The 24,264-nt window shown below is 37.5% G+C and overlaps 1 protein-coding gene across 22 annotated transcripts in view; it reads left to right on the forward strand.

Moving 5' to 3' along the window:
• CAPRIN2 (caprin family member 2) overlaps positions 1–24,264 on the forward strand; it is a 47,114-nt gene that overhangs the window by 11,831 nt on the left and 11,019 nt on the right. For 13 of the 22 annotated variants that reach the window (XM_073877749.1, XM_073877750.1, XM_025879758.2 and 10 more), the window contains 10 exons: positions 3,368–3,454; positions 8,728–8,966; positions 10,253–10,335; positions 12,618–12,785; positions 13,812–13,855; positions 14,667–15,338; positions 17,763–17,885; positions 19,020–19,101; positions 20,538–20,593; positions 23,165–23,269. In XM_073877749.1, coding sequence (XP_073733850.1) covers positions 3,368–3,454; positions 8,728–8,966; positions 10,253–10,335; positions 12,618–12,785; positions 13,812–13,855; positions 14,667–15,338; positions 17,763–17,885; positions 19,020–19,101; positions 20,538–20,593; positions 23,165–23,269 — 1,659 coding nt within the window. The remainder of the gene's footprint in view (positions 1–3,367; positions 3,455–8,727; positions 8,967–10,252; positions 10,336–12,617; positions 12,786–13,811; positions 13,856–14,666; positions 15,339–17,762; positions 17,886–19,019; positions 19,102–20,537; positions 20,594–23,164; positions 23,270–24,264) is intronic. The other 9 variants (XM_073877751.1, XM_073877746.1, XM_073877752.1 and 6 more) reach the window with 2 other exon arrangements.

Below are 24,264 nucleotides of genomic sequence, written 5' to 3' on the forward strand. Positions count from 1 at the left end.
ACCTGAGCTGAAGGCAGACGCTTAACGACTGAGCCACCCAGGCGCCCCAAGCCTCTTTACCTTTTTTATTGTGAAACATGATCCCAACAAAATGCTACATGTAGGTTATATTCCACAATAAAGCAAGCATCAGAATCCACCATGCAACTCCAGTAGTACATTACCAGCACCACCGAAGCTCCTTACGGTACTTTCTCTTTCCTATAGCCTGACTCTAAACTTCCACAACCATTACCTTGCTTTATTTTAATAGCACTTGTTTGTTGCCCTGGAATCTGTTAGAGTTGCTCTCTTGTACCTTTTGATAAATGTTATCTTACTACATGTTCTGCAGTTTGGCTTTTGCATTCATTAAGTTTAAGATTTTTATGTTAATGAAAGTAATTATATTTTATTTGCCTTACTCAGTAGTAGTTTATAAGTAGATGACCTACTTTGAGCAATCTTACACATGTTATTGACACAGGGCAAGATTTTTTCAGGGTATATACCTATCATGGGCTGCAGGGTATGCCCATAGTTAACTTCATAGGTAAAAATGCCATACTCTTGCAAAATTATTTTACTAATTCATGCTAATACTGGTAGTATCATAGGAGTTCCTATTATTCTATATCTTTGTAAAGATTTAGTATTACCGGGCGCCTGGGTGGCTCAGTCGGGTAAGCGTCTGCCTTTGGCTCAGGTCATGATCCCAGGATTCTGGGATCAAGCCCTGCATGGGGCTCTCTGCTCAGCAGGGAGTCTGCTTCTCCCTTTCCCCTTGCTCCTACCCCTTGCTCATGCTCTCTCTTTCTCTGTCAATAAATAAAATCTTTTTTTTTTTTAAGATTTTTTATTTGACAGACAGCGAGAGAGGGAACACAAGCAGGGGGCAGTGGGAAAAGGAGAAGCAAGCTTCCCGCTGAGCAGGGATCCCCATGTGGGGCCCAGTCCCAGGACCCTGGGATCATGACCTGAGCTGAAGGCAGATGCTTAACCGACTGAGCCACCCAGGCACCCCAAAGAAATAAAATCTTAAAAAAAGATTTAGTATTACCAGACCATTTTTAAAACAGCTTTTTGAAGTATCATGTACATAAAATTAACCCATTTTAAGTGTATGTCAGTGATTTATAGTAAAAATTTGTAGAGTTAAGCAATTTCCAGGACAATCCAGTTTTCAAACATTTTTGTGACCCCTTCAAGTTCCTTTTTGTGTTCTCATTTGCTTTCTAGCTCTATAAGTTTGTCTTTTAGGATATTTCATATAAGATAGTCTTTCCCATATGGCTTCTTTGACCTAGCATTATGTTTTTGAGGTTCACCCTTGGTACAGCATGTATCAGTAATTCATTTCCTTTTATTGCTGACGAGCATTCCTTTGAATGGTTATACCACATTATGTTTATTCATTTATCAGTTGCTGGATGTTTGGATTGTTTTTATTTGGGGCTATAATGAATATGCTGCTATAGAAATTTGCATGTATGTCTATGTGGACATATGTTTTCATTACTTTTGGGTAGATAGCTAGAAGTGGAATACTGTATTACTTTAATTATGAAGACTTTATTTTTTTTAATTATGATGACTTTAAAATATATGTGGTTAGACAATTTTCCCATCTTCTGTTTCATATTATTCTTCCATATAGAATTAAAGTCCCATTAAAAAATCTACACTTTTTCTTTTTTTAAAGATTTTATTTTATTCATTTTATTTATTTTATTTATCTCGAATGATCGAGACACAGAGATAAGAGAGCACGAGCAGGGGGAGTGGCAGAGGGAGAAGTGGGCTCCCCGCTGAGCCAGGAGCTGGATGTGGGGCTCGATCCCAGGACCCTGGGATCATGACCCGAGCTGAAGGCAGATGCTTAACGACTGAGCCACCCAGGTGCCCCCCCCCCTTTTTTAAGATTTTATTTATTTGCCAGAGCGAGAGAGCACAGCAGGGGGAGCAGGCAGAGGGAGAGGGAGAAGCAGGGACTCGATCCCAGGACCCTGGGATCATGACCTGAGCTGAAGGCAGACGCTTAACCGACTGAGCCACCCAGGTGTCCCTACACTTTTTCTAATTATCAGCTTTGTTAACCGGTGAAATCTTTTTGTTGTTGTTGTTCATCTATGAAATACTAAAACTCAAATTTACAGTATCTTTTCTTTTTTTTTTTAAGATTTTATTTATTTATTTGACAGAGACACAGAGAGGGAACACAAGCAGGGGGAGTGGGAGAGGGAGAAAGCAGGCCTCCCGCTGAGCAGGGATCCCAGTGCGGGGCTCTGTCCCAGGACTCTGGGACCATGACCTGTGCCTGAAGGCAGGCGCTTAATGACTTAGCCACTCAGGTGCCCCATATTTACAATATTTCTTTGTAATACTTAATTTTGCCTGTTAAGGTAATTATTGACAAATCTTTTCTACCATAAGAATTTTTTTTCTTGAAAGACTATTTGAGAGAGAGAGAGTGCCTGCATGTGGGGAGGGGTAGAGGGAGAGAATCAGTAAGCTAAGCAGATTCCCTGCTGAGCATGGAGCCCAACATGGGGCTTAATCCCATGATCCATGAGATTATGACCTGAGCCAAAACTGAGAGTTGGATGCTCAGCTGACTGAGCCACCCAGGCACCAGAGATTTCTTGAAGTTGCTTATTCATCTGTGTGATCCTCACTATGCTTCTTGTGTACTATATTTGAGTAGTGAATGAATATTGACAGGAATTCTGTTGGCTTATTGCTCTTAAAAACAATAGGTCTCTGTGAGCTTACACTTTATAGACAGGAACTCAACTGTTATGGCTCAGATTTCTAGTATACAAATGAATTTTTATATTTTTTAATTTTTAGATTTTTTTTTTAGAGGGGCGAGAGGCAGAGGGAGAGTGAGAATCTCAAGCAGGGGCTCAATCTTGACAACCCTGAGGTCATGGCCTGAGCTGAAACCAAGAGTCAGACGCTTAAACTGACTGAGCCACCTAGGTGCTCCTAAATACTGAATTTTTTAAATTTAACTTTATATAACTTGTATTAAATGCTCTATCTCCCTCCTTTTTTTTTTTTTAAAGATTTTATTTGTTTATTCGACAGAGCGAGAGAGGGAACACAAGCAGGGGGAGTGGGAGAGGGAGAAGCAGGCTTCCTGCAGAGCAGGGAGCCCGATGCGGGGCTCGATCCCAGGACCCTGGGATCACAACCTGAGCGGAAGGCAGATGCTTAATGACTGAACCACCCAGGAGCCCGGCCCTCCTACTTTTTTGACTATATATAGTAAATGACTAGTTAATAAAGTTTGAAGTCTTCTCTGTTATTTTTATAGGAACACTTATTCGGAAATATTTGTACTTAGAAGTTAACAGAATTGATGTTTTCTTATCCTATTTGGTAGGAAGCAGTGGAGAAATACGAAGAAGTACTGCATAACTTAGAATTTGCCAAGGAACTTCAGAAAACCTTTTCTGGACTGAGCCAAGATGTGAGTATGTTTGTTTTCTCTGAAACCACTTTATTGATCTTGAGAAAGATATTAGTGTCCATTAGTGATGTTCAGTTACCATCATCTAATTCCTGCTGATACTTTATTGGGGTTGACAATAGCTAATGAAGAATTAGTGTTTTCAGATTTCTGGAGTCTCAAAACACAAATGGTATCTGAATATGAGGTACCGTGATAAAGTATTAGTTCTCTAAATGTGTATTCACTGTGGAGTTACAGCAGTCATTGAGAAGGGGGTACATTTATGAAGATGATTTTATTTTTTTTAAAGCAGTCCTTTTTTAATTTATTTTTTAGAAATGGGGAGAGGGAGAGGGAGGGGCAGGGGAAGAGAGAGAATCTTAAGCAGGCTCCATGCCCAGCACAGAGTCTGACACGGGCTTGATCTCACAACCTGGAGATCAGGGTTGTGAGGTCAAGACCTGAGCCGAAGTCAAGAGGTGGACGCTTAACTGACTGAGCCACCCAGGCACTCCTATGAGAGAGATTTTAGAATATAGGTTTATAAATTTTTATAGCATAGGCTTGTAAATTTAGCTTTATTTAACATGTTAGGAGACAATTGGTAAACTTTTTCTTGAGACCATGATAGTTATTACCAGGAAGATTTGTGATTGTTGTTAGAGTTAAATCTGGTTTCACAGCTTGTTAGATTTTCTGTTGGCAGTTGACACTTTTATCTCTGACAGATTTAGTTAGTAATTAATATGAAGCTTAAAGCATTCATTAATGAAGTATTCTTTGCTGCTTTACAGTTGTGTTAAAAGGCCTATAAAGATCATGTTTTAACAATTAAGGAAATTTTTTTGTAAATTCATTTCTGGGGTGGGGAGCATACTTCCTAAGATAGTCTTTCACTTTTTGGATATTCTTTTTTTTTTTTTTAAGATTTTATATATTTGATTTTTTTAAAAATAAATTTTATTTTATTTATCTTTAAACGATTTTATTTATTTGACAGGGATCACAAGTAGGCAGACAGGCAGGGAGAGGGAGAAGCAGGCTCCCTGGCGGGGCTCAAACCCAGGATGCTGGGATCATGACCCCAGCCGAAGGCAGACGTCTGACTGAGCCACCCAGGCGCCCCTATATATTTATTTGAGAGAGACAGCATGAGCAGGGCAAGGGGCAGAGGGAGAGAAATAAGCAGACTCCCCACAGAGTGTGGAGCCTGATGTGGGGCTTGATCCCAGGGCCCCGAGATCATGACCTGAGCTGAAGTCAGATGCTTAACTGACTGAGCCACCCAGGCGCTCCTGGATATTTTCTTCTTGTATGGTGAACTAAAATTCTCGTTTCCATTCCTCTGGCTTCAAAAAAACCTCCCCTAACAAAAAAGGCCAACATAATCATTTCTGGACTGAAGACATCTACCATCTTAATCCTTATAATATCGTTGCTCTCTTTGGATGTTTGACTTAATTAACTCTTAAAAGGTAGTGTGTAAATCTAAAATAGCCTAATATAGAGCCATTACCTTCTGTTTTCTGGATAATTCTGTTAATGGAAGTTTAAGATTCTGGCACCTGGGTGGCTCCGTTGGTCGAGCATCTGACCCAAACTCTCAGGGTCATGAGTTCAAGCCCCATGTTGGGGATAGAGCTTACTTTTAAAAAAAAGTCCAAGATAATCTTTTTGCCAACCATAGCATATTTTAACTCAAGTTTACTCATTTATACCTTAATTTTAGTAGTTTCTGTGAATTCCATAGTAACTTAAATATTTGTAGGCCATTTTAGATATACTTTTAAATCAAATTATTTCTTTTTTTTTTTTTTAAAGATTTTATTTATTTATCTGACAGAGACCCAGAGAGAGAGGGAACACAAGCAGGGGGAGTGGGAGAGGGAGAAGCAGGCCTCCTGCGGAGCAGGGAGTCCGATGCGGGGCTGGATCCCAACTGAACCACCCAGGCGCCCCTCAAGTTTTTTCTTACACGTGTGATTACCCCTCCCATGTTAGATTTATTTAGTTTGACCCACTTTACTATAAAAAGTATTTCATATCTTCACTCTGGTTGGATGTTTGGAAGTACACATCTATAATACTTAAAAATTTTTTTTTTTAAGATTTTATTTATTTGACAGAGAGAGACACAGTGAGCGAGGGAACACAAGCAGGGGGAGTGGGAGAGGGAGAAGCGGGCCTCCCGTGGAGCAGGGAGCCCAATGCGGGCTTCGATCCCAGGACGCTGGGATCATGAGCCGAAGGCAGATGCTTAACGACTGAGCCACCCAGGCGCCCCTATAATACTTAAAATTTTCTATTAACTCTCTTTACTCAAAGTTATTTGATAATTTTAGTTTTTTATTCAAGTGTTTATTTTTTTCAAAGTATGGTTTTTTTTTTAATTCTTTTTAGGTTTTTTATTTTTTTTAATTTTATTTTTTAAAAAGATTTATTTATTTGACAGAGAGCGAGAGCAGGAACACAAGCAGGGGGAGCAGGAGAGGGAGAGGCAGACTCCCCGCTGAGCAAGGAGCCTGATGTGGGGCTCGATCCCAGGACTCTGGGATCATGACCTGAGCCGAAGGCAGACGCTTAACCGACTGAGCAATCCAGGCGCCCCTTTTTAGGTTTTTTTTTTAAACACCTTCTGTGTGCCAGGTACTTATGTAATGTCACTTGATTTTTACAGCAATCTAGGAAATAGATGCATATATAGTGCCATTTTATAGATAAATCTGATGCTCAGAACAAAAGGATCTTCTTCAAAATCGTATTGCCAGTAAGTGGTAGAGTGGGTGTAGGGCCCTAGCTATTTTTTGCTCCTAAAAACCGTGTTCTTTATACAAGGATATAGTATCTTTCTATTTACATGTTCTTCCGCTCTTGTCTAGAGGTAGTTACCAGTTAACCTCATTGGTTATTTTTTCTCATTTATACCATGGATTTACTTTCACTTTAGGTGAGGTGTTAAAGTACTTTGGAACATGCCTTCATGAATCAAGACCCCAAAGGTGGTTGCCAGTTACCTTCCAACATAGTAATTTTTGGACTTTTACTAAAGTTTCTTTTGTCAAACCTCTTGAGAGTCAGTTTTGCATTGTATAACATTTTCTTTCCCTTCAAACTAGTTGGAAGCCTTTCTCTTCTTCCCAGCTGTATCTCTGTCTTCATGACATGAGCTCTGTCCTGGTGGGGATTTATCATTCTACAAGGGATCAGAAGATTTTATTATTCAATATGATTTATTGATAGTGGTTTACTTCATGTCTTCTTTCTTTACAAATCAGTCCTCAGCTGAAAGAAGAAGAAAATGTAACCTGATTTCATAGTTTCTACATAAATAAGGAGAAATAGGCTATTGTCAGTAGTTTTCTGATTATGATGTAAGAAACAACTCATTTTCTTATTTGATACTTGATCGATTCAACAAATATTTGAGGTCCTGTCATCTGTCAGGCTCTATGCTGGGCACTAGTGATTCATATTGGTAAACAACAGAGTTATAGTCCCTGTCATCACAGAGCTGAAACCTAATGGAGATGCAGGTAAATAAAAAGGTAACCATTTAATGTAATAGGTACTTGAATAGGGGAAGTTCAGGGTATCTTGAATCCATAAGAACATCTACTCCAGCCTTGGGAATGGCTAACAAGAGTTCTGAGGTAATCATGGGATATAAACTTGAAGATGCCCTCAGCGTCAGTTGCCTTTCCTTGTACCATCATGAAACTGTCCCAAGAGAATCCTACTGTCTTGGAGAGGTAGAATTGCCACCTCTAATCTCTTTCCTTCTCTCAAGCAGAAACTGAGAATCCTGTAGTTTTGGTAAATGTTACTGGCTTAAGTCCATATTGAGGTCTTGGAAAAAGCATTTCTGAGCCTTTGCCATCCTGAAAATATCCTAACCCACATGACCCCAACCAGTCCATTTCTCATTCTCAAAATTTTACCTTCACCTATGGTCTCTCGTCCCTGGTAGTAGCACAAGTCAAATTTATTAAGTGACTTTCATACCTCCTTCTTAGAAAGGAATTAATAATGTCATAATGAATCTTTTCCTGAGGTTTCCTCTCATCTTAATCTGTTAGGATTTATGAACATGTCTTTTGGAGAGTCTTAAATATGATGGTATAACAAGTACTTTAACCTGCATATAGGAAAACTTTTGGATTTTTGTTTTGTTCTCTTAATCTTCATAACTTGGAATATATCCAGTATGATGGAAATATTACAATTAGAACAACATCTCTGGGGAGAAAAGACCTTTTAGGTTTCCTACTGGAAATAGATGGTACTTTTTATTAATTGGTATTTTATAAATGGGAAGCGACTTCTGGGACCCATGTATTATGTCAGACTTTAAGAGATTACTGTTCTGAGCTTTAGAGCCAGACACAGGGTGCTCAGTCTGCATACATATTTATTTGATGGAAAATTTATGTTCTGCTAACTATCCATACGTGTTTGGTTAGCCAAATAATGAAAAATACAGCTCTGGGGTGCCTGGGTAGCTCAGTCGTTAAGGGTCTGCCTTCGGCTCAGGTCATGGTCCCAGGGTCCTGGGATCGAACCCCACATCGGGCTCCCTGCTCAGCGGGAAGCCTGCTTCTCCCTCTCCCCCTGCTTGTGTTCCCTCTCTCACTGTGTCTCTCTCTGTCAAATAAAATCTTAAAAATAAATTTTAAAAACAAAAAACACAGCTCCATCCAGGCTGAACTATTATGAAAATCTCAGTTTTACTTAAAAAAACTATTTGCTGTGGATGTTTTTTTAGCATTATGCTTGTGAGACATTTTCTGTTTGGTTTTCAGTTCCTTACACTTTAGCTAGTCTTCTTTGGTTTGTTGAAAATGGACCGTTTTAGTTGAAATATTCTTCTAGAACAAGAAATTTAAAAAAACCAAAGACTTCAAAACTGAACTGAAGCATTTTCTTAAAATCCTTGGCCTAAAGAAAGCTTGATACACATAAATATGGAAAAGTTAAGTTTTGCGATCAATATATGTATCAGCGATAGGTACTTTGTTTATCATGGTGATACCAGAGGTACTAAATCAGCCTGGAATTGGGAGATTCTTGGACTTTCTAAGCTCCGGTTACCTGAGACATACCACCATATTACTCAGTCCCTTCTTCAACTGAAAAGGAAAGGGGTTAAATGAACCTGTGAATTTCACAGTGTTTATGTATGTATGAGATGTATCATCTAATCTTAACTCTTTGGGATTAGACTTTGTGGACAATGAAATGCTAATACGGGGTGGTGGAGAGTTGGCAACTTTAATGAAAATTTGTTTTAACAGCTACTTAAAGCGCAGAAGAAGGCTCAGAGAAGGGAGCACATGCTAAAACTTGAGGCTGAGAAGAAAAAACTTCGTACTATACTTCAAGTTCAGTATGTATTACAGAACTTAACACAGGAACATGTACAGAAGGATTTCAAAGGGGGCTTGAATGGTGCAGTGTATTTGCCTTTAAAAGAACTTGACTACCTCATTAAATTTTCAAAATTGACCTGCCCTGAAAGAAATGAAAGTCTGAGGTAAGCTAATGAAAATATTTTCCTAAAAGAGAACATAGAACATTTTAGCCTAGATATACATATACACACATAATAACATATATGTATTACAGTATGTATATAGAGAGACTGAGAGAGAAATTAAGAGAACATTCATTTGATTCAGCATGGGAAACATTGGTGGGACCAGACTGTGAGAGGGTTGAAAGGCTTTCTAGAAGGAAAGTCAATTTGAAAGATCTCATTAATGTGCTTTTTTAATTGTAACATTGATTTTAAAAATGATGTCTGATCAAGTTTTGCCTCTATACAAGTAACCATAAAACTGATGATGTATTATACTTAAAAGTTTTTTTTTTTTTTGTAATTATCTCAGGCTGTTGTATTACCTGAGAGTCTTTCCCTTCTTACTACTGCTGTACTTAAGTGGAGGTAAATAAAATGTAACTTGGCCAGTATCATTGAACTTTCCCAAAGTGAGAATTATTTGGTGGTCTTCTTATGCTGTGAATAAACACCGAGAAACAAATCTGATAATTTAAGAGACAAAATCAGCAAAATTTAGGCTATCCAGATTTTCCCCCTATAGTTATCCATTTGTTGTTCTTGGTTTGATGGAGGAAGTCAGCTAATGAACAAATCTCTGCTTCTGCTTTGTTAGTATAGGTCCTTCCAGTGTTGTCTTTTGGCCATGCTAAAGCACAGTCAGATGTCAGTTGTTTTGGAACTCAGTCCTGTATCAGGAAAAAAACCTAATAAAACTTAATTTTAACATATATAGCCATATATATATATTTTTAATTTCCATTCTGATAGTCTAGTCCATCATCGTCTATCTGGTTGTTTCCTTCTCTTCACTTTGATGGATTTAGGGAGTGTAGCTTAGTTTAATATGTATAAGTGAAATATAATTTGGAAAACAAACTGCTGTGTTTTAAAGTCAAATGTAGATCTTAATATTGCCATTCCACTCTTCTTTCCTCTAGGACATTACTTCATAATTAATGACTTTGCATTGAAAAGAGCCTTAAACTCTTTTTTGTCTATTCCTTAATAGTTCTATTTAGTAAAATATTTTAGTTGTTTTAAGGGAAAATGCTTACATTTGAAATCCCTAAAGTGGGCATTTAGTCATCTTTTATAAAATTTGAATTTTTTCATTTTGAGAGAGTAAAAAGACAAAATTAACATTGAATGTTTTGACTGTTGATGAGTTGCACTGTATAAATTGTATTGCTCCATATATATGTATTTATGTGTATGTACCTCTGAAGCTACTTTGTTCTGCTACTGCTTTTCCTTGTCAGTGTTGAAGACCAGATGGAGCAGTCATCCTTGTACTTTTGGGACCTTTTGGAAGGTAGTGAGAAAGCAGTGGTAGGAACGACATGTGAGTTTTCTCTACTCTTGACTTAGATGCTGTAAATACTAGACTTTGTTTAGAAGTGTAGGGCTGATTTTGTTTTGATATTGAGGGCTGAAACTGTCAGTCCGTTAGAACTTACATGTCTGGCAATACTACATTCATGTGGAGAATGATAATCTGTTTAGTTCTTTTAAAAGCAGCTATTATATAATGGTACTCAAACGGAACCTAGGGAGAGTTTTGAAGTGGCAAGTTACTATGATTTGGGAAAAAGAGCTAAAGACTCATCTCGCCTGACCGTTTTGGGGTTCAGTTCTCTGCATGGTAGTACCTGTTCTATTTATGAATTTTAAATCCACACATTGTTAATGGTAAGGCTTATCTACCAGATGTAAGAAACTATGAATGGTTTGGGTATATAGTTAATTGAAACATTGTTGTCTATCGATGTGGAAATGATCTGGAGAGAAAAGAGTCCTTTTGGCTTCCTAAATAGACTTGGCCAAATGACCAAGTACAAATGGACATAAGTACATAGTTTTGTGTATTAGTGTAGGATAATGAAAACGCTAGAAGCTAGCGAACTTTTTTTTTTAAATTTTATTTTTAAAAGATTTTATTTATTTGACAGAGTACAAGTAGGCAGAGTGGCAGACAGAGGGAGAGGGAGAGGCAGGCTCTTGCTGAGCAGGGAGTCAGATGTAGGGCTCGATCCAGGATCCTGGGATCATGAACTGAGCCGAAGATAGCCGCTTAACTGAGCCACCCAGGCACCTCTAGTAAACATTTTTGTTACTAGTATTGCTTCCTTTTAAAAAAGATTCTAAGGATGCAGTATAACTATCTCAAAATTTCTAAGTCCTTTCAAGTTTAAATCATAGAAATTTTTTGCTTGGTTAGAATGCAAAATGATACAAATAACTTCGGGGGGACATTGGCAGTTCATAAAATTAAGAGTATGCTTACTATATGACCAAGCAATTATACTTATAGTACCCAAGAGAATTGTAAATGTATATTCACATAAGTACTTGTACATGAATGTTTGTATCAGCTTTATTAATGATAGCCCCAGACTGAACACAGCCTAGATGTACAGCAACTGATAATTGATAAAATGTGATATATCCATATAGTAGAATCTACTCAATAATAAAAAAGGAATGAACTATTGAATACTGCAACAACATGGATGTAAATCTCAATTATGCTGAGTGAAAGAAGCCAAACCAAAAATGAGTACATACTGTATGATTCCATTTATATGGAATTCTAGAAAAAACATAACTAGAATGATAGCAGGTCAGTGGTTCTCAAGAGTGTGGGTGGAGGAGATTGATATAAAAGGGGCATGAGGGAACTGTTGAGTTGATGAGAATGTTTTATATCCTGGTTCTGGTGGGAGTAACGTGGCTATGTATCTGTTAAAACTGTACACTTAGGGGGTCCCAGGTGGCTCAGTCGGTGGAGCTCATGACTCTTGATCTCAGGGTTGGGAGTTCGAGCCCCATGTTGGGGGTAAAGATTACTTTAAAAACTGTACACTTAAATGAACTTTGTGTTTTGTAAATTATACCTCAAAATTGATTTTTAAAAAAGCTATGTCATAGTACTCCTATGAAAGGAATAATAACCCAAATCAAGTATGGACACTGTTTAACTTTGGAATTACATTTTTAGTGGACATTAAAAATGAAAGACTTTAGATCTGTTTATGGTGCAGCGACTTTAACATCATTTTAATAAGATTTTTCTTACTAATGGTGATATTTCTAAGAGTCACAGAGACCATAATTCAAGAGTAAAATTTTTATCATGGGATTTTGTAATTTAAAAATCCTTTAGATTGTCCAAGATAGGGTTTTCTAATGGTTAGGTTTGAGGAGCTTTTACTTCTCTAAGATCTTAATTACTTGGAAGGTAGAGTAATGCTAGTTGTGAGATCTTGGGGACAGATAGGAGAAATGGCTTTTCTCTGAGCTCAGGGAATAGATTTGTGCTTTTGTAACATATTAGTCTTTGGGGTCTCTGATTTTAGTCATTTTTCAAATGGTGGAAATGGAGGCCAAGAGAAACTTTTAGTGACTTGCTAAACTTTGGGATTCTGATCCTAATTTTGATTCAGCGTGACAAAAGGATGGACTGCGTATTTACTCTGGTACTGACCAGTTCTTTGAATTCCCCCAGTGTGTAGGATATTATAACAGAATGGAACTAGGATAAAGTTATATTAGGATTTATGTTCCAAATAATTTCCATGAACTATTAGGTTATGTGATAACTAAGTCTTAATCATTCTTTCTTAGACAAACACATGAAAGATCTGCTGTCTAAATTGCTGAACTCAGGCTATTTTGAGAGTATCCCAGTCCCAAAAAATGCTAAGGAAAAAGAAGTGTCATTGGAGGAAGAGATGCTAATAAAATCAGAGAAGAAAAAACAATTACTGAAAACTGAATCTGTCAAAGAGTCAGGTTTGTTATCTCAGAAATGCTTTATAGTGCTTGCATTTTTAATAACACAATGAGTTGTCAAAAGGATTGCCTTATTTTGATTTGTTAATTTCTACATGCATGGAAATCTACTTGCAGCTGGATAAGCTTAGGCCTGGAATATGTCTGTAGGCTTTATTACCATATTTACAGAGTGAATCTTTGCAGAAACATAAGGTTATTCTTTGTTACAAGAGAATACGCTGTGCAAATGAGGCCTTTATGGAATTTGAATGGATTTCTTTGTTAAATTATTAGTAAGATAATTCAATTTGATTAAAATCCTCATAGTAGAATTCAAAATGGTGGTAGAATGAGATTATAAATAATCTAAGGTTAACATATTTGGAAAAAAATGTGCCAAAGTCAATAAAGGAAATTTTTCAAAATTGTACTTTTCTAGGGGGAAGAGATACTTTGAGTCAGTGGCACTTTTGTTCTGGTTTGTTGGGACTCAATTTATTTAAAAAATATCACTTCTATGTAGGTAGTCCAGGTCAGGGTTCCAGTAGCCTCTCACTAGCATGATTCAAGTCATTTCTTAGGTTTACTTTCTCTTAGTCTAATGCTTTAGTGTCTCCATTCCCTTACCAACTTCCGTCCTTAAGCTGGCTTTGAGGAGGCCTTTAGGGGCCTGTAAAAGGCCTTTAAGGCCTTCGTTTCAAGCTGAGATGACTTAATTTTTACCCCATGGCTTGGCGTTACATAGTTTCAACTTGAATGGAACTGTATTTGTGCATAAGAGGAGATAGTCTTTATTTTCAACCAAAAATCAGTTTATAGGTGGAACGTGACTTTAGAAAAGTGACATTTAAGGAGAGCTGCTAGCTTCAGCTAGCTTCAGACCACATGCTTTATAGTGGGGATTACTTTTGCCATGAATATATTTCATTGTACTATCCTTTCTTCTGAAATATGTCACTACAATTAACTACAGTTGTAATCAGCCTAAAAACATGTGGATTATTTAGTATTTATTTAATACTCAAGGGAGTATTATCTTTCCAGAGTCTCTTATGGAACTTGCACAGCCAGAGATACAGCCCCAAGAGGTAAGTTTCTGAAAGGTAATTTGCTGATTTTGGTTTTTGAGACTTTCGTACAGTGAGTTTAGGAGCTGAGGCTCTGGAACTAGATTTAAGCTTGAACCCCAGCTTTGCAGCTTACTTAGCTTAGTGACTTGGGTAAGATGTTTAGCCCAGCTGTGTCTGTTACCCTCATATGTAAAATGGGGATAATAGTAATGCCTGCCTCATGTTAGTGTGAGGATTAAAGGAGTTCAATTCTAAATTGCTTAGAATTTGGCCTGGTGCACAATAACTGCTCAAGTGTTAGCTGCTGTTCTTGGCCCTTGTGTTAGAATTTAAAGATGGGTAGGATTTTGCTTTTGTCAGAATTTATTCACATTGGTAATTCATTCGCTTTCTGAAGTGACATTAAAATTCTTGGAAGCTGAAAAGAAGGAAGAGTCAGAGTCGCAGTGTGATTGATGCGTAATAGAAATAAAGGAAGGGCTCGGAATCCCGGAAACCTGCGGCCGAATGATGTAAATGTGTGTAATTGAACTGTCTCCTGCCTTAACATGTTAGGGAGTCAGGTGGGTGGAGTGGTCTAAGGTCAGCAGAGGCAGAATAACCTCGGTAAAAACCTGAATCAAGCAAACTTGGCACTGTGATGTGCAGTTCTTAGATTGCTATGTTTGAAGTGTCGAGGGTGGTGTTGGACAGAAAAGGAGGATGCGGACAGAAATTTCCCATTAGCATAGTGACTCAGGCCAATGGACATAGGAATACTAAAAGAATTCAGTGTTCCCCTCAAGGTCTGTTACAGATTTTGTGACTCACATTTTTTTCTCTGGTCTAGTTTCTTAACAGACGCTACATAACAGAAGTAGATTATTCAAGCAAACAAGATGACGAGCAATCTTGGGAAGCAGATTATGCTAGAAAACCAAATCTCCCCAAATGTTGGGATATGCTTACTGAACCAGATGGTCAGGAAAAGAAACAGGAATCCTTCAAATCCTGGGAGCCTTCTGTTAAGCACCAGGAGGTATCAAAGCCTGCAGTTTCCTTAGAACAGAGGAAACAAGATCCAAAACTCAGGTCCACTCTGCAGGAAGAGCAGAAGAAGCAGGACGTCTCCAAACCCAAGCCAGCTCCTAGCCATTGGAAGCAAGAAGCTCCTAAATCCAAAACAGGATATATTCAAGAAGAACAGAAGAAGGAGGAGACACCAAAGCCTTGGCCAGTTCAGCTGCAGAAAGAACAGGATCCAAAGAAGCAGTCTCCAAAGTCTTGGACACCTGTGCAGAATGAACAGGACATCACCAAATCATGGACCACTAACATGTGTGAAGACCAGGATTCAAGACAGCCAGAGACTCCAAAATCCTGGGAAAACAATGTTGAGAGTCAAAAACACCCTTTAACACCACAATCACAGATTTCTCCAAAGTCCTGGGGGGTAGCTCCAGCAAGCCTCATACCAAATGACCAGCTCTTGCCCAGGAAGTTTAATACAGAACCCAAAGATGTGAGTTTGTTTGTATCAGTCTGCTTTGGTCAATGTAGGCATAAATAAGAACTTGTAATGATTTTTTAGTCCTCTTAAAAAAAATGTACGAAATCCATGTTAAATTAATGTATATAGCATTTCATTTAACTCTTCATTGCATAATTTATCGTTTTCCCTAGATAATTGGAAGTAGACCTATTCTGTGTTTCGAGCCTAACCTGAGATGAAATTTCCACAGTTAGAACATATTGTTTGAATGCCACAATTTTATTGACATGGTATGACATAAAAATAGTGGATGGTTCAGATAAGATCATGATGTGAACAAATGAGAAAAATAAATGCATGTCACAGGATAAGAGGCTTGTTTTACTATGTTTCACTCATTTTCTTCCAGCTGGCCCACAGATGACTTTTTCTGACAGAAATTAGAATTTTCTGTATTTTCTTGCTTTTCTTTCACTCATTTGTAGTTGCTCAGATTAGCCTGTACTCTTTGGTGGTTTGGTGGTTGCAGATATTCCAGAAGGTGGGGTAGGATCTGAATTAGTTCTCTATTTCTGTTTCAAAATGAGAAATTTCTGGAGATGGAAACTATAGACTTTAAATATTCTGTAACTAGGTTTTTAGAGTATGAGATTGGTTCAAATATGAGACCTAATTCTATTAATGGTAAATAACCTGTTTCAGGAATATAAGAAGGCTTATAATAATACTTGGATGCTCTGCTATTTAGTTTATTAAATTACAAGTTATTTACCCCTATTTAAATGCAAACTTGTTAAAAGCTTGTTTGCTAAGAAATGTGAACTTCTCATCTTCCCAGTGTTTTCTGTCACTGTCTAGTAATGTTCCCTGCACTTCCATGTCGTTTTAGCCAGAGGCTTTCTTCTTCTTCTTCTTTTTTTTTTTTTTTTAAAGATTTTATTTGAGAGAGACATAGCGAGAGAGGGAGCACAAGCAGGGGGAGTAGAAGAGGGAGAAGCAGGCTTCCCGCCAAGGAGGGAGCCTGATGCGGGGCCTGATCCCAGGACCCGGGTATCATGACTTGAGCCGAAGGCAGACACTTAAATGACTGAGCCACCCGGGCACCCCAGCCAGAGACCCTCTAACACGATGAAAAACATTTGCTTGGAGAAATCAAAGCATTGCATTTTATAAATAAATTGCCCCTACCTCAGTCCTACCCTAAGGGAAGAGAATTTTAGTGTTGTCTCCTTTTACTTGCCTTTCTTCCTCTTCTTGAAGTGTTAATACCAGTTTTAACTTCTGACCCTGTAGAAGATTGATAGTCTTACTTCATTAACCAGATACACACAACAGTAATTGTAATGATAACTATTTTGAGAAACTTAATTTTAGAAACCCAATTTAATATTTTAGTAAAGCTGTTTTAAAAAAAACCTAATTTAAAATTCCATTAGGTATTGCAGTGCTGAGCCTTTACCATACCAGAATATTATGCTCTTTGTTGAATAATATTTAAAATCAGGAGTGCTTAGTTGGAAAGGCTGGAACTCCTTTAATTTGCTTTTATGGTACAGACAGCATTATATTGAAGTTGCAGGGCCTTTCAGTGACTGAGAGGACATTTCTCTACACTTTCTATTTTGCAATCTTAGACGTATAGAACATGACTAAGTACAGTCAAGGCCAAAATAGAGTTCAAAACTAAAAGACTAGATAACATGAAATTAATCACTAAAGCTCATACTTTTAACAGTCTTTCATATTTTCACCTAGGGTCTATTAACTCTTACTTTATGACACTTCTGACAGGCTTAGCTGAGTGACTTCCCAGTGAATTAGAAGGTGGAGAGGAGCCGGTAGGCACACCGGCAGCTGTAAGAAGTTAACTCTATAAGCATTAGGTCTAATTCAGGGTATACAGCATGTGTAAGTGATTTAGTGTAAGTGCTCACCTCTTAATAGCCCCCCAAACTACACTTGCTCAGTAACAAAATGTAATAGTGTATTTCCTCAATTTTAAGATGTGTATGTATATATTTTTACATCTTAATGTTTCTGAAATCAGACATTTAAAAATGGGATGTATATTTAATTTGGTATAGTAATTTTTTCTCTGGGGAAAAAGCTTTTATGTGTCTTAGAGTTAGTGGCATCTAATAAAGGACAAGCTGACTGTGAACAATGAAAAATTTTTTATCAAGGAAGTTCTGTTACTTTGGGTCTTCCCTTTAAAAAGAGGATGTTTTAGAAATACTCCCATTAAAGGGGTTCTGAAGGGGAAAAAAGTGCTTGAAGTTTGCTTAAATTGTTTAGAGAATGCATTTATCTGGAAGTTTTTCATCTGAGATAAATCTGATAAATGGACTTTGCTATGTGTTTTGATTTCATTAAGATGTAGCAATAAGCTGAATTTCCAGAATTAGGCTGTTGAATGTGAATTTCACTCTTACAGATTGTGGGTTTATTTTGTAGGTGCCTAAGCCTATGCATCAGCCTGTAGGTTCTTCCTCGACCCTTCCAAAGGATCCAGTATTGAGGAAAGAAAAACTGCAGGATCTGATGACCCAGATTCAAGGAACTTGTAACTTTATGCAAGTATGAGTCATTCTTAAATGAATCTTGAATGAAATTCCTGGGGCTACTAGCTTCTGATCTGAAGCATTTTAATGAAATTGTTAGGAGCATAAATTCCGGTGTTCAGAATGCGGGCGAATCCTGGCTCTGCCACTTCCTAGCTCTCACAGTTCAGGCAGGTTACTTCACTGTCTCTGTCTTTTTTGAAAAATGAGGATAATAGTTTCTTACTAAGTTTGTTGTAATAAAATGAATTAAACATGTAAAAAGTATAAGTGCTCAAATATAATTTCTGCTGTAGATCTTTGGTAGTTTCCACTCAGACTGTGAGGACCTGCTCTGTGCCTGGTATCTGGTAGGTGCTGTTGTGCGTAGAAAATTGTAAGACATTTATTGCCTTCAAGGAGTTGATACTCCAGTTGTAGAAGATTGTAGTGTCATGGCAGTAGTTAATGTGCTAAATTGAGTCAGACTGAGTCTTAAAGAATTTCAGAATAGTACGACAATTACTGAGGGAAGAAGTAGACAAATAAGATATTTTAGTGTAGTAAAAAGATCCTGAACTTCGGAAGTAGACCTGTGTTTAAATCCCAGTTCTGCAATTTACTAGCTGTGAAATCTGTGGCAAGGTATTTATCCTGTAACCCTCTACTTGTAAAATGAAGGAATTCCTTACCCATTTAGGTTATGTGAAGATAAATGAAAGAACTAAAGTGGTTACTACAAGTGTAGCTTAAGTATTCAAAATGTTGGAAACATTCCTGGGAGAACCAAGGTACAGAATGGTTTCTCATTATGAAAGGTTTAATAATAGCATGAGCTAGTTTAGTGATTGAGATAATTAAACCCTCATTGGTTGGACATAATAAAAGTGAGGTTATAGGATTAATGCTAATGTTTAAGACCTCAAATCAAGTGGGTTTCCCCACCCCCAAGGTAAGCCTTGGAATTATTTGACATAATTTTAAGGTTTGACAGTTTAGATTTTATTTTTAACTCTATTTTTTCTCTTAAATAAAGACTAAGTTATTGACATTTTGTGATAGTTACTAGCTAGATTCTTTAATAGCTATGGACGGCATCATGAATAATTTAATGGCAATAGCTTTTAAATGAATAATTGTTTCTAGTCATGATTTAAAATCTTGTCTTTAGGAATCTATTCTGGATTTTGACAAACCTTCAAGTGCAATTCCATCGTCACAACCGCCTTCAACTACTCCAGGTAGCCCAGTAGGTATGTATTCATCCTTAATACTCAGAATAAATATGCATAGGTTTAACAGTTGTTTCCTTTTACAGATAATTTTATTCTGGATATCTTAAGGGTTAGACTGTCTATATGCTAATTTATTCTAAATTTATCTATATGTCATCAGTTATGTAAGGGTAAATTACCATTAAGACATTAGTGTACTCATCTTTTTGCATTCATTTTATTTTATTATTTTTAGAAGACTTTTTTAAAGATTTTATTTATTTATTGGAGAGAGAGAAAGCGAGAGCATGAGAGAGGGGAGGGTCAGAGGGAGAAGCAGACTCCCCACTGAGCCGGGAACCCGATCGATGCAGGGTTCGATCCCAGGACTCCAGGATCATGACCTGAGTCGAAGGCAGACGCTTAACGACTGAGCCACCCAGGTGCCCCAGAAGATGTTTTGTTTTAAAGATTTGTTTGTCAGAGAGAGAGCATGAACAGAGGGAGAAGCAGGCTCCCCATTGAGCAAGGAGCCTGATGCGGCATCATAATGTGAGCCGAAGGCAGAGGCTTAACTGACTGAGGCACCCAGGCATCTCTCTGTTTGCATTTTAGAGAAAGTCTCCACATGTTTGAATGGAGATGTGCAATGGCTGTTTTTGTAATTTATGTTCTTTTTGAAGTGACTGGAGTCCTTTTGACTCTATAAATCTAATGTTGAAACTTTTCAATCCTAATTATGAGTGAAATGACCTCAGTCCAATTTGTTACACTGATTAACACAGTAAGTAATGATGGAACTTTGAATTGAATCTGATCTGACATTCAAACTTTCCTACACTCATTTATCTCAGGGGAGGAATGATGTAACTAAAGCCCTAGTCCAGTTTGTAGTGAATAGCAGACACTGACTAGAGGATTGGTGTAGTAATTCGTGGGTGAAGTAAGGAGAATAGAGAGTAACAAAAGTGATGGACATTAACAAGAAGAAACTAAACCGAAACTGGATAATTGAAAAGTATGTTAATATACATGATCAAAGAAAAAACCTGAAAAGACCTATGATCCAGCTAAGACTTAGTTTGAAACTTGGAACTTGAGCGTAAGCAGTTGATTACTATTCATGATAGCTCAGATTTTATCTTCCAGATAAAATACCAGATTTGGTATTTGGTAATAACCAAATTACTGGTTATTTTTTAAAGTAATAGTGCTTTTGGAAGCCTTGCAATGCTGCTTTTGCCCCTTTAACCTTAAAAACATCATTATGTATTTTATAGAAGGGACTAGTATTCTGTTCTTCTCTGATCCTCTCTGACTTTTTAAAGCTGTAATAGAAAATTCGTGATGAACTTCAGATCTGGTTCTTCCAGCTACTGCTTTTTGGTAAAGTAATAATTTTAGTTTCCACTCCATTGATAGGCATAAACTTTTCTCTACCCTGAGTAGTTTACTGTTGATTTCACTCTCTGCAGCATCTACAGAACAAAATCTATCAAGTCAAAGTGATTTTCTTCAAGAGCCATTACAGGTAACTTCTCTAAAGTAATCTTTCTTGGCTATTCAGGAAGAAACTCTTGCTTTGGTAAGAATGATCAGACTTGCTGATTTCTAATATACCTAACTAAATTACTGAAAATGTTCTGGGGATATCTAGTTTTTTAGGTAAACTATAACTAGTCCTCAAAAGGTTACCTAACGACCACGGGGAAGACATCTATTAGAAAAGAGAAGGCTAGCTCACGCTAGCAAGGAAAAAGCAAGTCTGAAGAATTCATAGGTACCTTGCCTGGGAATCTTACTTTGCCACTGAGCTCCCTAAATCACTTGGTGTAGCAGCATCGTAAAGGATCTAAAGAAAGATACTAATTTTGTTTAACCCATGGTTAGCTAATCTCCCACGTCCCTCCACACATAAAGAGTTAACCTGAGGAACGGATTTTCACAGAACACATGTAGAGATATAAAGGGACCAGATCATTGAGATGCCTGATGCCACATTGCATTTCCTTCACTAGTAAGTTCGAGGTTTGCTCGTTTTCTGCTCATTACCTTAAAAAAACAAAAACAAAAAACCTGTCATGATCCGTCTGAAAACCTTATGGCAATTTTCTTAACAGTAACAGCTCTGACAGGTTAAATATTTTGACCAGATGGCTCAACAGTTCTTGTCTTCCTGTCCAAAAACTTGAGTAAATACCATTTGTTTACAGTGGTTTATATTTAGTTTGATAAGGTGTGGCTCAGTTTTCAAAATGTATTTGTTGAGCTGAGTCCCTCACTGCACTCACTGCTTTAAGGGCTCCATTTTATTTGTTTTAGCTGTTAGGTTCTAAATGAGACTTGCATTTGACAAGTTAAATTTTTTTGAAAAGCCACTGGTCTAGTTTAGTTCTCAGGGACAGGTCTGTGGATGGCTGCATCAGAAGCACTTGATCACTTTAATAAAGATATATGTTCCTAGATAACACCTAAAACCTACCGGATCAGAATTTCTAGGGGTGTTATCTAGTCATCTGTATTAGTCCTAAGCTTCCTGGGTGAATCTGCACATCCATTTTTTGGGAACCACTGGTCTCCAATATCATGTTTACTCACTAAAACTTAAAACTACCTTCAGCTGGTCTGCTTAACAATAATTTGGAAGCAAGAACTGCCATAACTTCTGAATAATACTGATGTGAAGAATGTCTCAAGTCGTTCAGTGAATCTTCTAATGAAAATTCAAAAGCTTAAGTATCAAGTGCCCTGAGTTGCCTTACGTAGCTGTGTAAGTCTTTCTGGCAAGAGAATTACATCCCCGCAACAGCCAGTCCCAATTGTTTTGGGCAGTTGTCTCATACTTGGCCTGAAGAAAGACATTTTAGAAACGCTACATCCTCGTAATAATTCTAATATTTTGGTCAGATCTAAATTATACCTATTTATTTAGATATATATAAAATGTTCCAAAGCATTTCAAAAAATTAAGACCTTTTTAAAACTTTGTCTCCGTTTTCCTTCCCAGGAAGTGGCCTATTCTGATGACCACCTAGAAGGTCACTGAAACATAACTGCTCTGGATATTTGGTAGCCATTCATTAGTTTCCAGTTTATCCATTACGTTACTTGGGCTTCTGAGAATCACATCAAAGCATTTATTTATTTATTTTTAAAGATTTTATTTATTTATTTGTCAAAGAGAGAGCAAGCACAAGCAGGGGGAGTGGCAGGCAGAGGGAGAAGCAGGCTTCCCGCCCTGCTGAGCAGGGGGACTGACACCAGGCTCCATCCCAGGACCCTGGGATCATGACCTGAGCCAAAGGCAGATGCTTAATGACTGAGCCAACCAGGTGCCCCATATAAAAGCATTTAAATAAAAGGAGTAGATTCACTGATAACATGTAATTGCTAGATTTTTGTAGATCTCTTTATGTTCTAATATCGTGCCATAAAATTCTTCTCTAGCCACTTTAGTTTTTTATTGGCGACAGTTGTCACAACCTTAGTTCCTACTGTGTTCCCAATTTTTGTTTTATAAATATTACTAGCTTTAATTTTTTAGAATTTTGATGCTACTGTGATTTATGTATCCTTTCTATTTGTACTTATACCTACCTTTTGAAGACATTGGGAGCGTTGAGTCAAAGCATAGTTATTAGGATCCCTGGCAGAGGTGTGCCTGGAGTGTTAAATGTACCCTGAGCTGCTTCTGGTGAACTGCTGTTGAGTGCCAAATGGAAAATCTTGGCCCCAGTTTTCCAGGGCCAAGAATCTTGAGAAGTGAGGACGGGATTAGATGTGTAGCTTTGGTGACCAGCCCTGGAAAGGCAATTTAGCTGACTGCTTGGGTTTGACTCTCAGCTCTAAAACTTAATTTTCATGTGATCTTGGGTAAATTACCTAACCTTTCTTTGCCTCTGCCTTTTTGTCAATAAAATGGGGATAGTTGTATCTGCCTCACAGGGTTATTGTTAGGATTAATGTGTATAAAGTGATTGGCGTAGTTATTTGGCACTAGTGAGTGCGTGGTAAGAGTAGCATGTTAGGGAGCCCAGGGCCCAAGAAATAAAAAGTGAAGAAAATACATCTTTTACAATGTTTTATATTTTCCTGTGTCTAGGCTGCTGCTTCTTCAGTTACTTGTAGCTCAAATGCTTGCTTGGTTACTACCGATCAGGCTTCTTCGGGATCTGAAACAGAGTTTATGACCTCAGAGACTCCTGAGGTAATAAGAGACCAATTAATTTCTTCTCTGTCTTAAATAGCGGAACCAGTTTATCTTATGCATTTATGCATTGCAACCACAATCAGTTGAATGATTTTTAACATTTATACTTTACTCATGTATTGCTTTCTGTAGATGTTGTGGTCCTGGAGCTTACACAGGTAACTTTGCTGTGACTTTGCCATATAAATAGACTTAATAGTGTATTGCCTTATCAGCTACAATAAATGTGTGAATTGCTGATGTCAAAAAAGATGAAAAGTTCTAGGTAGGATTAGGTCAAGTTTCTCATTATGTTTATATTGAAGGAATCCTTAGTGGAAAAATCTACTTCCGTAACTGCAGACTCAGTAAGTTTATAGTGTTAGTGTTAGCACTGCCTTGGTTGGAAAGAGTTACATTCTTTTTTTGAGAGCATTTTGACAGTACCATTGACCCTTGAACAACATGGGTTTGAACTGCAGGTCCACTTATACGTGGATTTTTTTTTTTTTTGATAAATACAGTATAGTACTGTAAATGTATTCCTTATTTTCTTTTTTTAATTAGGCTTTTATTTTAATTCCGGTTAACATACTAACTGGAATATATTAGTTTTAGGTATACAATTTAGTGATTTAACACTTCCATAAATCACCCGTTACTCATCACAGTAAGTGCCCTGCTTAATACCCATCACCCACTTAACCCATCTCCCCACTCACCTCCTTTCTGGTAACCATCAGTTGGTTCTCTATGCTTAAGAGTTTGTTTCTTGGTTTATTTCTTGGTCTTTTTTTGCCCTCTTGCTCATTTCTTTTGTTTCTTAAATTCCTCATATGAATGAAATCACATGGTATTTATCTTTCTCTGACTTATTTCGCTTAGCATTATACTCTCTAACTATATCCAGGTTGTTAGATTTCATTCTTTTTTTTTATGGCTGAATAACGTTTCATTGTGCGCACATACCTACATACCACATTTTCTTTACCGATTCATCAATTGATGGACAC

The sequence above is a fragment of the Callorhinus ursinus genome, unplaced genomic scaffold (genome assembly GCF_003265705.2).
Source record: "Callorhinus ursinus isolate GAN/ISIS: 27379988/994484 unplaced genomic scaffold, GSC_fseal_2.0 scaffold27, whole genome shotgun sequence".
Lineage (NCBI taxonomy): Eukaryota > Metazoa > Chordata > Mammalia > Carnivora > Otariidae > Callorhinus > Callorhinus ursinus.